This window comes from Gekko japonicus, unplaced genomic scaffold (genome assembly GCF_001447785.1).
Source record: "Gekko japonicus isolate JY-2015 unplaced genomic scaffold, Gekko_japonicus_V1.1 scaffold1, whole genome shotgun sequence".
Classification (NCBI taxonomy): Eukaryota; Metazoa; Chordata; class Lepidosauria; order Squamata; family Gekkonidae; genus Gekko; species Gekko japonicus.
In genome coordinates, this window is record NW_015164181.1 from 4,035,184 (window position 1) to 4,053,059 (window position 17,876).

At 44.5% G+C, this 17,876-nt stretch overlaps 1 protein-coding gene across 3 annotated transcripts; it reads right to left on the minus strand.

Annotated features, from left to right (window-relative positions):
* Positions 1-5,970: 5,970 nt before the first annotated feature.
* On the minus strand, positions 5,971-7,841 carry LOC107107703 (zinc finger protein OZF-like). Of its 3 annotated transcripts, none has more exons than XM_015408013.1 (2): positions 7,008-7,759; positions 5,971-6,839 (listed from the first exon to the last, which is right to left on the minus strand). In XM_015408013.1, the coding sequence occupies exons 1-2, from the start codon at positions 7,742-7,744 to the stop codon at positions 6,014-6,016; spliced, it is 1,563 nt and encodes a 520-aa protein (XP_015263499.1). In that variant the 5' UTR covers positions 7,745-7,759; the 3' UTR covers positions 5,971-6,013. The 3 variants fall into 3 exon arrangements, with proteins under 3 accessions (XP_015263499.1, XP_015263498.1, XP_015263500.1); XM_015408012.1 differs by having other exon boundaries at positions 5,971-6,251; positions 6,336-7,759; XM_015408014.1 differs by having other exon boundaries at positions 5,971-7,841.
* Positions 7,842-17,876: the final 10,035 nt, after the last annotated feature.

Below are 17,876 nucleotides of genomic sequence, written 5' to 3' on the forward strand. Positions count from 1 at the left end.
TGGCACGTGCAGAAGACCCCACTCAGATTAGCAAAACTGTTGTGGTAGCACATGGGGGTAGAGACAGTCTCGTCAATAATGAGAGTCCAAGGCCGTGAAGCGCTTTGTACATAATAGCCAATACCTTGAACTGAGTTTGGTATGAAATTAAGCCAACTCCGGAGGGCGATGGAAGACAAGAGGGCCTGGTGTGATGTGGTCCATGGGGTCACGATGAGTCGGACTCGACTGTGCGACTGAACAACAACAACAACAAACTGATGGGCAGCCAATGGAATGACTGTAGAAGGTGAGTAGTACACATGCTCCATCTTTATTTAGGGTTTTTTTTTTTGCCATCAAGTCATAGCTGACTTATGGTGACCCCGTAGGGTTTTCAATGCAAAGGATGTTCAGAGGTGGTGCCTGCCTCCACATCACAACCCTGGTATTTCTCGAGGTCTCCCTCCCAAATACTAGCCAGGGCCCGACCCAGCTTAGTTTTCGAGATCTGGTGAGATCAGGCTAGCCTGGGCTATCGAATAGCTGAGCTGTGGCATTCTGCATCAACTGGAGTTTCTGAATTGATTCTGAGGCAAGACCAACACAGTGCATTGCAGTATTCTAGTTTGGATGTCACCACAGTGTGGATCCAGGTGGCCAGATCAGCCGTATCGAGGTAAGGGGCCATCTTATGGGCTAGGCTGAGTTGAGAGAAAGCATTACTTGGAGTAGCGTTAATTTGCTTCTACAACAGTACTGTTAGATCTGGAATGAGCTCAAAGTTCTTAACTAAGTTAGCAAGTGTCAGCTGAACTCCATAAAAAATGGAGATCATAATGTCATTCAAGATCTCTACCTTCCTAGATCTTGACCAGATATTTAGAGTGAGTGCAAGTTTTCCATTCAAGAATAAGCTACCTTGAGATATATTGGTTCGCTTCACTCGTAAAAAAAACATGAGATGCAATATTAAAGAAGCAAAGAGAATCTCCACTCAAAGTAGCAGGGGGGGAAAGTGCAGATATTTCAGGATCTAACAACAAGCATGTTAAGGAAAAAGAAAGATGATAACTTTCTGAGACAGATTCTACATGATAAAAAAAATAAGATACCACTCCAAAATACCATTTGCAATAGAGATTCACTTACCAAGAGGAAGGAAAGTAATTAAAACAGAAGAACAAGCTAAGCTATTAGCTGAAAAACTGAAAGCAGAGGACCCATACAGAGCAACTAAAGGAACATCTTCAAGTAACTCAAAGTAAAGTTCACCTGAGAGCTCAGGAGAAGAAACTGCCATGGCATCAACATCGGGACAAAATGGATAAATTAAAATCAGTATCAGTAAACAGTAATGGACTGAATTCTCCTATGAAACCTACAAAAAATTTCAACCAACTTAAAAAGCAAAATGCAGCTTTATTCACATGAAGAAGAAAAATGAGCATATTCTAAGTAATAAAAAATAGGTAAAGTATATCTTACCTCAGCCTTAAATAAAAAGGGCAGAGTAGCTATTTATATATATAACCCATAATTAGAAGTAATAGAAGAAGAAATCCAGAAGGAAGATATTTAATTTTTTAAAAAACGAGACTCCTGGAAGACAAGGTATGCACAATAGTGACAATCTATGCGTTCCGTGCGGCTTGGTGTTTAGTCATGCCGGCTACATGACCACGGAAACGTCTTCGGACAGCGCTGGCTCTTCGGCTTTGAAACGGAGATGAGCATTGCAACCCTAAAGTCGGACTCGACTGGCTTTCGAGCAAGGGGACCTTTACCTTTTTATGCACCAAACAAAGCTGAAGTTAAATTTTTGAGATTTTTTTCCAAACTATGCTCGAATTTTAAGACAAAGATATAATGGTTTTTGGAGACATGAAAAGAGTTTTAGATCCAAAGATGGACAGATCCAGAAACCTTAAACATGGGAAACTACCGAAAAATGTATTTCAATATTTGGAAATGCTGAAATTAGAAGATGCCTGGAGGATCAAACATACCAGGAATAGAGATTTCACATTTTTTTCTGACATCAAATATACTCAAGAGTAGACTTGTGTTGGATATCAAAGAGCTTAACAATGAATCTTGATAAAGCAAAGATTCAACCAAAGATATTTGCAGATCATAATCGTATAGAGGTAGTTTGGCCATGGAACAGAAAACTAAGAGGAAGATGGAGACTAAATGATGCTGTCTTATTACAAGATGATGTAATAAACAAGTGTAAAAAAGATATGGAAGAATTTTTCAAAATAATACAGAAGGAATGTCCTCAGCTACAATTTGGAAAGGATCTTTCCAAATAAGCAGGATCTTATTAGCAGTTGCTCTCAAGAGGAAAAGAGAAAAATCAGAACAAACCAAGACATTAGTAGTCAAAATCCAGAGATTGGAGCAAGAGCACACAAAAAAATTTCCAACAGATACATTAGCAGAAACCAGCCAATTAAAAAACCAGTTAGATACGTTAGAAATGGAAGAGGTAGAGAAAAAAATAAAAATTTTAAAACAAAGGCACTTTGAACATGCGAACAAACCTGGCAGATAGTTGATGTCTTAGGAAAGACAAATTCTGAGTCCAGTGGCACGTTTAAGACCAACAAAATTTTATTCAAATTGTAAGCTTTCGTGTGCAAAGCTCACACCTTGAATAAAACTTTGTTGGTCTTAAAGGTGCCACTGGCCTCAAACTTTGTTCTGCTGCTTCAGAACAACATGGAATTTGTCTTAGGAAGGAGAAAGAAAAAAAAGAGTAATAACATGTATAAAGAAAGGAGACCAAATTACATATGCAGAAAAAGAAATACAAGAACAATTTATCAACACCCTCTCAGGACTATACAAAATGAAGCCTGTCTCAGAAAAAGGAATAAGAAACTATATAAAAGACATTCCAATTACAAAGTTTACACCAGAACATAGAAAAAAATTAAACCAAACAATAACAATTCAAGACATTTCCCAGGGAATAAAAAAAATATGGAAAAGGACAAAGCACCAGGCTTGGATGGGCTGACAGCAATGTATTACAAACATTTTGAAGACGTTTTAATGATACCATTACAAAGCATGATGAATGAGATAAAAGAAGGAAAGGCAATACCTCTAATATGGCAAAGAGGCAGATATAATGTTACTATATAAAGAAAGCAGTGATACAACACTATCACAGTAATATAAACCCTTCTCTCTGTCAAACGTAGATTATAAAATCTTTGCCACAATAATGGCAGAAAGATTTTAAAAATACATACCAAATTTAACACATACCGATCAAACAGGCTTTGCACCAAAGAGTCTATCAAATATCTGGGGATAAATGTGTCTGGACAGAATTGTAATCTTTTCATCATCATCATCGTCGTCGTCATCTCTTTCTCACAATACAAGAACAATACAGATAAAAGGAAGTACTTCTTCCACATGGAATTCACTGCCATAGGAGGTGGTGGCGGCTACAAGCACGGACGGCTTCAAGAGGGAACTGGATAAACATATGGAGCAGATGTCCATCAGTGGCTATTAGCCACAAGGTATAAATAGGGACTCACAGGCTGGGGCAGGTGATGCTCTGTATTCTTGGTGCTTGGGGGGGGGGGGGCAACAGTGGGAGGGCTTCTAGTGTCCTGGCCCCACAGATGGACCTCCTGATGGCCTGATCCAACATTGGCTTCTCTTATGTTCTTATGTTCATCATCATCATACCTTTATTGGCATTGTAAGAGGGGGAACATTAAACAAATACATAAATATTATGAGTTAAAATATCCCAAGGTTACAGTATATTGCTTCGTATAAAAATGGCAACATATAAAATTTTTGCCACTGAATCAGTTATATTGTCACCAGTGTTGTTAAGTAGAAACAACAATTTATATGCATCAGGAAAATCCATAATGCGGAACTATCAGACGACCTGGAAATCGATACAAGCAGGCTTATCCAAATGGAAAAAATTAAAAATCTCATGGCCAGGTAGAATTTCAGCAATCAAAATGAATATATTGTCAAAATTAATTATTTTAATTCCAAATGCTACCTCTATATATGTATAGAAGAAAATATATTGACAGAGTGACAAAGACAGATAAAAAAATTATTTGGAATGGCAAGAAACCAAGAATAAATTTTAAAATACTACAAGATGAGAAGAGGGTTAGCAGTTCCAAATATAAAATTATATTACCAAGCAGCAGGCCTGGTCTGGACTGGATTAAAAATCCAAGACAAAGTATAGTAAAACCTGAATCAGCAGACCTAGATGAAGGTTTACACAATTACCTATAAAGATATCAACCAAAATGATCATAACACACACACATATAATTAGAGATGGACTTTTGATAATAAGGTTTACATACCGGAATTTATTGAGCCCTCCAAATTCTCCACTGATGTCCCCAATAGAAGCTTATCATAACAAGAATATGAGAAATAAAAGTAATTTTCTAATGTATGCTAATATGGTAAATGCTCAGGGGAAAGCTAAGTCCTGGCAAGACATCAGAGATGAAGGAATCAATATTCGATGGTTGCTATATCACCAATCAGTTTCAAGACTAAAGATAATTATTAACATGGAAGGTGGAGTCCCAAGAGATATGACTGAGTTTGAACAGCTGATTACAAAACAAAAAGATCATTTACTACAATGGATATATAAGTTATTATGTCAGTCAGAAACAGATGAAGAACAAGTGAAAAAATGTATGATTAAACAGATGCAGAATTTTACAGAGCAAATACCTATGCATCAATGGGAATGGTTATGGGAAAAAGAAATTAAGTTCACAGCCAGTCAGGCATTAAGAGAAAATTTGTACAAAGTGTTTTTCAAATGGTATATAACCCCAAAGGATATTGATAAACTAGACAAAAATTACAGGACAATGTTGGAAATGTTATGATATAGATAGAACCTTTTACAAGAGAGATATTGGAAGGTAATACATGGGAAAATGCAGAACATATTAAAATTTAAATTCTCTATGGAAGCTAAAAACATGCTATTAAGAATATTGCCCAATAATTTACCAAACGTTTTGTAAGAGATATTCAAATATATGACGACAGCAACTAGAATAATTTACACAACAAAATGGAAATTAGACGTCTATCCAAGTGTAGAAGAATGGGAAAATAAACTTGTTGATAATGCAGTAATGGCAAAATTAACAACATATTTGAGAAACAGATCAATTTCAAAATGTGACGAAAGACGGAGTGTTTATTATGCAAGCAGAACACAAATTTAAAATAAGAAACAGTTTAAAAATTGCATTTAAATTATTGCTATGCATATAAATGTATTACAATGTGGAAGGAGAATGAGAACACGTTTTGAATATAAATGTATAAGGAAGTGGATTTTGAACAAAAATATCTTTTAACTTTTATTGTGAGATATATAATAGACTTTCTTTTACACTTTGGAATATTAAAAGCTATTGCTAGTATGTAGAAATGATGAAATATGTAACAGAATATGTAGTAATCATGAAACCAATAATAAAGTTGCAAAATTAATCAGTTATGAAATTTGAAATTTAAAATGTTTGAAGTAAGGGCTAATGTATTCCACAGAAAATGTCTTAAAATTATAATGGATATGTTGGGGTGAAATATTTTCTTTTCTGTTTTACATACCCTGTAATGTATAATAATTTTGATATATACGTTACATAATCCCTCTTTTCCTTTTGTATTCCCTCTTGCCACATACAGAGCACTGACAAGGTTCCTCCCCTAGGTGGCCTCCTTGAAGCTAAAGGAGATATCAACTGATCCTTCAACCCAAAGAGCCCCATCCCCATCCTTGGTTTTATTCCCTGTGGGATCTATTTGAGGTTTTGAATGTGGCTAAAGCTCTTTCCACTGTCCAAGCAGTTATAACACTTCTTCCCAATTAGGATAAGATTTCTGTGTATTCGAGCTCTTCACAACAGTTTACATCATTTCAACACTTTGTATGGTCCGTGGTTGTCTTTTACAGGTGAAATAGGAGAAAAGCTCTTTTCAGGGGCTAAGCAGTTACATGGTTTCTCCTCATGTGAGATCTTAGATGTTTTTGAAAAGTGCTACTCCAACTGAATCTCTTTCCACACTCTGAGCACTCAAAAGGTTTCTCCCCTGTGTGGATTCTTTGGTGCAGTTTAAGTTTGCTACTCCGACTGAACCTCTTCCCACACTCTGAGCATTCAAAAGGTTTCTCCCCTGTGTGGGTTCTTCGATGCAGTTGAAGAGTGCCACTCTGACTGAATCTCTTTCCACACACTGAGCATTCAAAAGGTTTCTCCCCAGTGTGAGTTCTTAGGTGCAGTTGAAGACTGCCGTTCCCACTAAACCTCTTTCCACATTCCGAGCATCCAAAAGGTTTCTCACCTGTATGGGTTCTTAGATGCAGCTGAAGAGTGCCACTCTGACTGAATCTCTTTCCGCACTCTGAGCATTCAAAAGGTTTCTCCCCTGTATGGGTTCTCTGATGCAGTTGAAGTTTGCCACTCTGACTAAATCTCTTTCCACAGTCTGAGCATTCAAAAGGTTTTTCCTCTGTATGGGTTCTTTGGTGCAGCTGAAATTTGCCACTCCGACTAAATCTCTTTCCACACTCTGAGCATTCAAAAGGCTTCTCCCCTGTGTGGGTTTTTTGATGTAGCTGAAGAGCGCCACTGTGTCTGAATCTTTTCCCACACTCTGGGCACTCAAAAGGTTTCTCCCCTGTGTGGGTTCTTTGATGCTGTTGAAGATGGCTACTCTGACTGAATCTCTTTCCACACTCTGAACATTCAAAAGGTTTCTCCCCTGTATGGGTTCTTTGATGTAGCTGAAGATTGCCCCTGTGCCTGAATCTCTTTCCACACTCTGAGCATTCAAAAGGTTTTTCCTCTGTGTGGATTCTTTGATGCTGTTGAAGAGTGCCACTCAACCTGAATCTCTTTCCACACTCTGAGCATTCAAAAGGTTTCTCCCCTGTGTGGGTTCTTTGATGCTGTTGAAGATGGCTACTCTGACTGAACCTCTTTCCACATTCTGAACATTCCAAAGGTTTCTCCCCTGTGTGGGTTCTTAGATGCTGTTGAAGACTGCCTCTGTGCCTGAATCTCTTTCCACATTCTGAGCATTCAAAAGGCTTCTCCCCTGTGTGGGTTCTTTGATGCTGTTGAAGATGGCTACTCTGACTGAATCTCTTTCCACACTCTGAACATTCCAAAGGCTTGTCCCCTGTGTGGTTTCTTTGATGCTCTAGAAGACGGGAACTCCTACTGAACCTCTTTCCACACTCTGAGCATTCGAAAGGTTTCTCCCCTGTGTGGGTTCTTTGGTGCCGTTGAAGAGTAGAACTGTGCCTGAATCTCTTCCCACACTCTGAGCATTTGAAAGGTTTCTCCCCTGTGTGGGTCCTTTGGTGCCGTTGAAGAGTAGAATTGTCACTGAATCTCTTTCCACACTCTGAGCATTCAAAAGGTTTCTCCCCGGTGTGGGTTCTTAGATGCTGTTTAAGATTGAAACTCCGACTGAATGTCTTTCCACACTCTGAGCACTCAAAATGCTTATTCCCTCTGTCAGTTCTCAGATGGTGCTGAAGATTGCCACTGAAACTGAAATTATTTTCATGGAACTGGACATTATATTGGGTTTGTTCTGAGAAGTCCATTTTATATTCCAAGCACTTGTATGTTTCTTCCGCCATGTGAATGACTTTTTGGAAATCCCCCCCTTGGCAAGGAGTGGGTTGATCCCTCTTCTTGACCATTTGGCTGCCTTTCTGCCCCTTGGGTCTGCCTTGTTTCCTGAAGTTTTTTTTGAAGTCTTCATTTTTAACTTCATCTGACAGTTGCTGATCAAGTTCCTCATCCTCCTCATTCCTCTGATCATCCTCTGCTGGAATAAAGAGAGAGATCCCATTAACACCTGGGAGGGCAGGTGACTGCAGTAGGAAAGGATTGATGTCCAGCTTGGCTGATCTTAACTAACCCCTGCCCACCTTTCCCTGCCCACCTTTCCCCAGAATATCCAGTTTTTAAGGATACCATGGCCCCTTAAGAGCCGCGGCTGAGCTCTTGCCCAGAAGGAGCTTCTGAGCTTCCAGATCCCAGAGTTGCATAGAAGTGAAGCAGAAAAGGCCCAAGGCTATTCCTTGCTCATTCCCTTGACATAAACATGAAAGATACCCACTCTCAGTGAGCTCATTTGGGAAGGAAATCCTCTCCTGAGATCTTCTTGAGAAACTCTCCAGCCCTTCTTCGGTCACAAGGCTTATGTCTGTCTCCACCACAGTCTCTCTTATATTTGTTTCTTCTTTGGCAGAGAGAGAGAGAGAGAGAGAGAGAGAGAGAGAGAGAGAGAGAGAGAGAGAGAGAGAGAGAGAGAGAGAAAATTCTTATATCGGGGGGAAAAGAAATCCAAGCAAGAAGAAACATGGTCAAGATCAAAACATGGTCAAGATCAAAACCCGCAATCCCAACCAGTATAAGGGGGATGAATCCATTCCAGATCAGAGTCAGGGCAGATGGCAGTCAATCCCCTCTGGAGGAAGGGTGTGTTGTCAAGGTTGAAAACAGAGAAATTAGTATGACCCCATTCATTGTCTTTCTGAGGGCCTCTCAGCCCTCCCTTTGCCTCAGGCCAGGACACCCTCTATAGCTTGAGTGATGGCCACAACACTGGCCACAGTTGCCCCTGGACAAGTAGCAGGACAGACTTCAAAATGGTGCATTGCTGTTCAATATTTTGATTCATGCATCATCCCAGTGGCAGCAATTCACGCCTTTGGCACCTATGAAAGATTCTTTCTGTCATTAGTACTGCCAAGGATGAGCTCCCAATTCCGGCAGATGCTACACCTGGCCCCAATGAAGCCGCAGAGGCTGCTCCGGCAACAGCTGAGGCGGAACAACGCGCGTCAAACAGCCCCCCTGATTCGCCCCCACCGGTGGCCCAGTTGCGAGATCAGCACTGGCGGGATTTTGCATCCCGATGGCGAGAGGCACACCTGCGCAGCAGGTGGTCTCTCAGCCCTGAGTTCTAAGAGGAGCCGGGACACACGCGCTGGCCGGTAATTGACAACAGCCCGGAGGGATATTTAGCTCCTCACTCTAGGTCGATCCCTTGAGCTAGCAACTAGTCAGCTTGACGACACTCTGCACCCACCTCGCCCATGTATCTATTTATATGATAAATATTTGTAGGTATGGTTTTATATTGCTGGCTATGCGCTGTAATAAATTCAATTCATTCATTCATTCACCTCGCCCATGTTCCTGTTTCCTGCTTTGAACTCTCGGCTCCTCGACTCCGGCTCTGACGACAATGCTCTTGATTAGTGCCCTGGACTCTGGTGTTTTGGCTCCTGACCCCATGGACTCTGGCTTAACGACAACGTTTACGGTTTGTGCCTTGGACTTGGTATTTTGGTTTCCTGCTCTCTCGGCTTTCGACCTTGGACTGGACCCGGACTATCCCTCTCTCGCCTTGCCTGCACTCCAGTCCGTGACACTTACCCAGAGAGGCCATGCTCCCATAGTTCTCCAGCATGACTTCCCTGTAGAGAGCTCGTTGGCCTGGATCCAGCAGGGTCCACTCTGCCTCGGTGAAATACACGGCCACCTCCTCAAAGGAAAAGGGACACTGAAAGAAAAAGCAGATTCCATTGCCAGAAATCAGGCCAGGCAGAGACTTGACACTGGAAGGGAACATTCCCATAGTATGCAGGATACAGAGCTTGGCATGGGCAAACACAGCCTTTCTTGCCTGGACACCTTCCAGCGACTGCAGGGAGAAATGTCCCCCTGAGAAAGGAGAGGACTGTCCCCTGCTTATCTCTCCTACCTGGACCGGACGTGCAGCAGACGTTTCCACACCTCTGAAAAGATAATGGCTCAACAGCTTCTCTCCACTGCCTGTTAGTGAGACAAAAGGGGGAAGGGTGTTTGCCATGACTTATTCCATCTGCTAGTTGGTTCCCTGCTTCATGCACCCCCTTCCCAGGGGTGTGAAACCTTGCCCTGTTTTAGTAAATTGTAGGAGAGGCAGAAAAGAAGCACAAGTTACACAAGGGTTAGAATGGATAAAAGGAAGTACTTCTTCACCCAAAGAGTGATTAACACATGGAATTCACTGGCACAGGAAATGGCGGAGGCTACAAACATGGACAGCTTCAAAAGGGAATTAGATAAGCATATGGAGCAGAGGTCCATCAGTGGCTATTAGCCACAAGGTATAGATAGGGACTCTGGGGCAAGTGATGCTCTGTCTTCTTGGTGCTTGGGGGGGTCAACAGTGGGAGGGCTTCTAATGTCCTGGCCCCACTGCTGGACCTCCTGATGGCACTGGTATTTCTGGCCACTGTGTGACACAGAGTGTTGGACTATATCTTCTGGCCAATAGCCAATGATAGGCCTCTGCGCCATATGTTCTTTTTCTGTTCCAGCTTTTTCTCCTCCTCATTTTAATTCCCCATCCAACCATCTCCTTTTATATACAAGTGCATGAAGCTTCCTTATATTCAGGGTATTCATGCTAATAGAAAAGACAGAATATAAAAGATACTATATTAAGAGAAAAAGGTAGAATATTTTGAGTAGGTTGTTACACTGATTGTTTAAGCTATTATGTCATATATATATCTTTAAGCTATGATGCCATATATAAGTTATGTCATATATTTTAAGCTATGTCATTTTTTATGTTTTTATTTTGTGTACACACACACACAAACCTTGCCTAAGGAATGTCCTTAACATTTGTAAAATTGCCCTTTATATTTTATCTTCAATAATTACATTCCTTATGTGTTTTTCCCCTCCCCCCCTTTCCATTCTGCATCCCTTTAAAAATATAAAATTAAATTTAAAAAGAACATAGCCAGGCAGTTGTTCAACAGGTAAGGTTTTTATGGAAAGGGTAATTCAAGAATGCATACACACCATAAAACACATACAAGGAGGAAAAGGGAAACCTTTTTAGGGAAAGGTGATAATTACCAATCCTGAAGAGGTCCGTAGAAGTATAAATTCGAAGGAGGGTTCAGGAAGCGAAAGAGAGCCCACACGCAAGTGAGGGTGTGAGGAGGGATTCAAGACACATTCAAGACACACAAATCCAAAGCTGGGTAGCAGAGTGGCATAGTTATAGGGCAAAATGTACCCTGAGGTGGATTGACACACTGCTGGAAGACAATAATGGTTCTACCGGAGGTAAACAAAGGCGTGGGAGAGGCTTGATGGCTCTACAAGCACTGGACAGGAAAGGTAATGAGGGATGGTAAATAGATTAATCATTGATTAATAGAGTAATCACTGATTAATCATTGCTAAATTAAAATAAGTGGGTTTGGGGGAAGCAGGCTTGTGTGTTGAGGGGATTGCCCCTGAGTGAATCAATAGGTCCTGGGTGATCCATTGTTCTAAATTATGCATCTCTCTAGGGCGAGGAGGGGCCAGTAGCCAGCCAGCCAGCCACTCGGACTCACACTTTGAAACTACTTTCCCAGGCTTTTGCCTGGCTGGCATCCATTTTGTTGACTTTGGCCTAGGCAGTGCCCTGCACTTAAGGTTCTGGGGTGATGTTAAGAGCATTGCTTCTGTCTCTTTCTTGACCCATAAACTTCCCCTCTGCAGGAGGAGGGGTCTGACTGTTAATGCATGAGCCTCGGGGGTTATAAAAGCTGCCAACATATTTCAGACTTCTATGGGACTTGAAACTCTGGAGCTCCAAAGGTTACAGCATCCCTGCTGGATCAGACCAAAAGCCCAGGCATGCTGTTCTCCTGCCAGCTGGGCCCTCTCACGCACCCGAGTCTGCGCTGGGGGGGGAAAAGAGGGGGCTGGGGTAGAAATGATGTCACGTGTGGAGAAATGCATTGTCTCCTGGGAGGTTGGCAACAAGCCCAAACCTCCACGATGCATTTTTGCAGGTTTTTTTCCTTTGGACAGGCAGGGAGAGGGGAAGATCAGCGACCTTCATACACATGTTAATGGATCTAGCAGGAGAGACAATGGGATGGGCCAGTTCACACCACCCCCACCCCGTTCTCCTAGCAGGGGGCATAGATTTGGAAGACTGAGAATGCCAGAGAGACCATCAGGAAGGGGATTTCTAGAACCTACAGGAAAAGCTCTGACCTGGTCAGTGGGAGGAGACAGAGATTTAATAAAACCAACTGGCAGGAAGATGATGCTGTCTTTCTTTGGGATTAAGCTGCCAGGAGAACTCTTAGCTGGGGTCTGTAAGCAAGCAGCCATTTTTGAACACGTGCTTACCTGAAGAGCCAGGAGAGATCCTCAAGGTAGAGGAAACTTTGTAAAGTTTTGCAACTAGCTAAGCTAAAGAACCTGTCCTATTTTGACATCTGTAAGGGCATGTATAGAGAAAGGGACAGAGGATTTGTGTTTTTACCAATTTCCTTTGAATTCCTTGCTCAGTCTGGTGCTGTGCTAAAAGTATGCTTGTTAACATTTTCTTTTTAATAAATTCTTTATAACTTTTGATGCTGTTAGTGGTTCTCTGTACCACATAGAGAAGGAAGGCCAGAGGGAAGGCAGGCAGTTGGCAAATGGCTACTCCCCCAAGGGCGCCCAAAGCATTAAACTGCCCCTACAGTAGCCAGGCACTGAGCAGCAGGAGATGCAGAGGCGAGGCCTCAGAGCTTGGAAGGGGAGTTGGAGGTCCTGATCCTCCCAGTGGGAAATCCCTGTATTGATCAGGTGGTGGGCTACTTGAAAGAGAAAGGAAAGCCTCTCCCGGTGGTGCAAAAGCCTAGGAGGGCTGGGTGGAACGGGGCCTGCAGGCTAGAGCAGGCACATTTGGCCACATGGACATGTCACCATCCCCTTTGGCCAAAACCCCAGATGTGACTTAAACACATCTGGAGACTCCAGGGTAATATCAATGAGTTTTCAGAGCATCTGTTGTCATGCTAACATCACAACCAGGTTTTCAGCCAGACACATCAACATGATATCATATCTGCTCAAGACCCACCCCAAAGCTTCTGGGATGCCAGGCCATAGGCTGCCATCCCTACCCCAGCATCCTATTTCCCACAGAGGCCTGCCAGATGCCCCTATAAGTGTGGGCACAGAGGCCAAATTTTCCCATTATTATTGGCCCCTGGGAACTGGTTTTCAGAGCTCTGCCCCAGAAGGTGGAGGCTCCTTTTATTCACCAGACTGAATAGTTCTGCCGAGGTTTGTCTACCTTTTCTGTTTTGAGCCACCTTTAGTTCCTCAAACCATAGAATCATTGACTTGGAAGGGGGCCATACAGACTATTTAGTCCAACCCCCTGCCCAATGAAGGACCAGCCTAAAGCATGTCTGACAAATGTTCGTCCAGCCTCTTCTTGAAAGCTCTTATGGAAGGAAGGTGAGATATGAGTATTTTAATTAATGTGAGGAATTACCTTCCATGAATTTGTCTAATCCCCTTTCAGAGGCACCACAGTTAGTAGACCCTGAGTGCTGGAAATTAACTCTGTGTTGTGTGAAGAAGTATTTAATTATTTCCCCGATCGGAACCCTCTACCCATCAAAGTTACCCGGTGCCCCAATTGCATCTAGGCAAAATGAGCCCTTACCACATGGGAGGACATCTTGGGCACACTCCTGGGCCTGTGTCCTTTGCCCTTGCTCCAAAAAAGCTCCTTCCGCCTCAGAGAATGTAGCTTCTATCTTCAGGGATGGTCCCCGCATCTGAAACAGCAGCAAGATTGAGGGGTAAGAGATGGAATGGAACAGACGAAGGAATAGATCCTGCCCCACTCCTAGACTCTGCACCCTTCTATCAGCAAACCTGGTGAGTTACCTGGAGGGATAAAAAATTCTCAGGTAGAAGAGAGAGCTGAAGGAATTATCCCATTTGGATAATTAAAACTTGGACAAATATATCTCAGGGAAACCTTAGGATAAGGCCAGATATCGCTGTTTGAATAGAACATACCTGGAGGAAATCCCCTCACCTGTTCTGCCTGCCTCTTCTCCTCTGCCTGACTCAAGAGGAAACCTTCGGCCAAGGCCACTGCCTGGGAACTGGTCTCTGGCCCACATCCTCTGACCCAGCACTGCATTTCCTGGGGCAGGATAGTCAAGAACTGCTCCAGGATCACCAAGTCTAGGATCTGCTTCTTGGTGCGCCTCTCTGGCTTCAGCCAGTGGTTGCAAAGTCCATGGAGCTGGCTGCAAACCTCTCGGGGCCCATCAGCTTCATGGTAGCGGAACTGTCGGAAGCGCCGGCTATGTACATCTGAGGTCATGGCCAGGATCTCTGACACAGCTCTTTCCCCGAATTCAACATCACCCTCAGCTTGGAGGAGAAGAGGGTCTTTCCTTGCTCTCTTGTCAGTTCCAGGTCCTTCTGGGTCCTGCTCTTCCATCTCCTTACCCTTCTCTTGGGTCTCCTCCTCCGACTGTGAAAAAATGCCTTTATTCACTTGGCTAAGAACAGAGGCTTCTCCCTCAGGGGACAGAGAGAGACAGACAGCAACGTGTCAAAAGGAAAATAAAAAGAGAATGGGGATACACTGCTAAACATCACAAACCTTCATATCCTCAGGAGACAAGTGAGAATTGCCCTGGTGGAGCAGAACAAAAGTGCTTCTTGTGGTTTGTGGACCAGGTTTAACATCATTTTGCCATATTACATACCAAGCTGTTTTAAATATGTCTCCTTGGTTCTTTGGGAAAGTTAAGTGTCTCTGTTTGGCTCTTTAAGGATGTTATAGGCTTAGCTTCTTGCTACATTGCCTCAGTCTGTCTTCCCAGGGGCTAATTCTTAAGATAACTGGAGGCCCAAAAGGAGACGACAGACTGGTTACCCCTTAAGAAGAAGAAGAAGAAGAGATTGGATTTATACCCCGCCCTTCACTACCCAAAGGTGTCTCAGAGCGGCTTACAAACTCCTTTCCCTTCCCCTCCCCACAACAGACACCCTGTGAGGTAGGTGGGGCTGAGAGAGCTCTGACAGAAACTGCTCTTTTTCAAGAACAGCTCTTATCAGAACTACGGCTTGCCCAAGGTCATCCAGCCAGGTGCGAGTGGAGGAGTGGGGAATCAAACCCGGTTCTCCCAGATTAGAGTCCGTGCACTTAACCACTACACCAAACTGGCTCATTGTATGTATCTCTTCAATAGGCCTGAAGTGTTACGCAAGAGCTCTGTCCAAGCAGCCAGCTGAGGGGAAGGGGCAGGAATGTGTCTGTGGGAAGAATGAGCAGCTGAGATCGGGCAAGAAAGGCAGGCAGGCTTTGGATGAGATTTGGCTCAAGAACCTTGAGGTGCAGAAACACTCACATCCGATGTGGGGTAGTGGACCTGCTACGCTGTGGGAATTCTTCTGACTTCCACTCTTGCTCAGCTCTGCCAGTATAATAACAACACTAGAAGGCTCCGTCCAGGGATTTCTCTTTCCCAGGGGAACCAACCCAGGCAAACAGTATCCCTTGGAGTTTCTTACTATATGAAGAAGCAGGGAATATATCACAAGTCTTACAACCAGAATCACAGTTTTCTCCTGGCCCTGTATTCCAGCTCACCCTGACAGAAGGACCCTTTTCCAGAGTCCAGCCTGTTCGGGAACAAGCCTAAGCCCAGTTGTTGAACGCTGTGTGACAGAGTGTTGGACTAGATGGGCCATTGGCCTGATCCAACACTGGCTTCTCTTATGTTCTTAACAGCTTTGGATGGCTAGTAAGTGTATCACTGGTGCCCAGGCTGGAGACGGTAGGAGGAGTGGGGGACCAGTGAAAATGCTTGACATTCGGGCCAGCCAATCAGCACAGACAACTCATCCCATTTGATACCATCGGGGACCCCTCTCTGGGCTTCCCAACTACCAAAAGGAGAGCTTGGTGTTCTTGCTGGCATCCCCTTTGGCAGGACATGAGCTTACCCCTCCTGTGGCTGTGGACTTGTGTTTCTCTATGTTGCATTCCCTGGGGATCTGTACTTCTCTTGCCTGGCAAAAGGATGCTGTTCTTCCCACCCAAACCCCAGTGCAGGAGGGAGCATTTGGCATTGTGTTATGGCTGCCTCTGCCAAGTGAGCTGTGGAATGATGGGACAGGGGCGACGCTGTGTTCTCTCCCTGTGCGCCCACTTCGCAAAACACTGCTGCAGGTGGGTACTCAAATCCACATCTGTGGAGCTCCCTGATATGTTTATTCCAGGGGTCTTATCGCTCATGCCTCTGTCTTCACAGCCCCTCTGTGCCATTTGCCCCGTCTGGCTTTGCGCATGTGGGGGACAGAAGGCTGATATCAGGGGGTATGGCCATATCAGCATGCTCTGCCCATCGTGCTGTGATTGGTGGGCATTGGTGGTGTTCCATGATCTTCCCTGGCGTTGTGAGGCTCTCTGCGCCTTGGCAACAGGGTTTTTAAAATGTCCCTCTCCTCTGCTGTGCAGGCCTTGGGCACCGGCTTGCAGGCCTGGCCCCACACTGGGAATGCATCTGGGTCTTAGGATGGGGCTACAGTTAACCAAGGCAGGCAGCAGTTCCCTTCCCTCATGTCTCTTTCTTACTCCTCCAACCAAAAAGGGGCCAGGTTCTGTTTGTTTGCAGATCATCCATGACCAGCAAAAGGTTCCGTTCCATACATTTAACCTTTCTTGTACTAAAAGACATTGATTATCACCCCCCCCCCCCAAAAAAAAAAGCTGTTTAAATAGCGGTGCAAAACTGGTGCCTAATAGGACTGTTCTCCGTCTCCAGGTGGGGCCTGGAGATCCCCCAGAATTACAACCGACCTCCAGCTGACAGAGGTCGGGGACTGCATTGGAGGGAGGACTCTACGGCCTTGTTCCCATCTCAGCCCCACCGCACCCCCAAACTTGGCCTTTCACAGAATCCACTCCCCCTAAATGTGCAAGAATTGGCCATCCGGGAGCTGACAACCGTGGCCGAGACTGATCCCTGCCTCCCCCCACCCCTTTCCAAGATTTGCAAGTATATCCCCCATCGCCTTACTTCTAGGTAAACCTTCCCGTTATCCGGCTGCTGCACGGCATTCCCCTGCGGTTGCAAATCTGAAGCCCTTCCTGGGCTTTCCCCCCAATTCAGAATCCCCCCCCTCCAGAAGAACAGAGCCTTCCCTCTCCCCCCCCCCCTTCAGCCTCTCTAGCAAACAGCTCTGTAGGTTTAACGCTATCAGTGCTGCAGAGTAATGCGGGCAGAAAGGGCTCGTCTGGGCGTTTTTAACAAGATGCGTGGGGAGAGAAGGGATCAGAGCCCGGATTCCGAGCAAGGAGGCTGGATTCGGACTCCGACTCTTCGAGCGGTTTGCTCAGCCCCATAGAGAGAAGGAGAAAGAGGGAAATCCACCCAGGAGTTGGCAGCTCTAGATGGCTGCCCAGAGACGTTGCAAGCAAGAGGCGGCGGTGGGGTGGTTTGAAAGAAAACGCATTTGGGGGCGAGGTGGGTCCTTGTGGCTTGGGCGGCTCCTTGGAAGGCAAAGCTGCCCTTTCCCAAGCTGCCAGTCCTTAGCGAGGCCGCTTGCTAGAAGTGCCCAGTGGGAAAGGCTGATCCTAAAATGGATATTGGTCTCCCCTCCCCACACTGAGAATGCTGGGGTTTTGAAAATGGGTTTTGAAAATTTTATTTAGTCCTTTTAAAGCCTCCTCCTTCCTCCAAGAAGCTGGGGGGGGGGGTGTATGCTGGTCTCCACTCCTCCATTTTACCCTCCCAACAACCCTTTGAGGTAGGCTAGGCTGAGAGAGTGGCCAGCTCACACTCACTCTGCAAGGCTTCTTTGTTTCATTACTTCTTTGATTGAGTGGAGAGTGTGTCGGATCGGATCGTGGGAACACCGTCAACGTTGTTGACCTGGATTTCAGTAAAGCTATTGACCAGGTTCCCCATGATGTTCTGATGGGTAAACTGGAGGCCTGCGGAC

Excerpts from the sequence above, each read along its gene's own strand:
- LOC107107703 (XM_015408014.1), bottom strand. The coding sequence starts at position 7,744 with ATGGTCAAGAAGAGGGATCAACCCACTCCTTGCCAAGGGGGGGATTTC.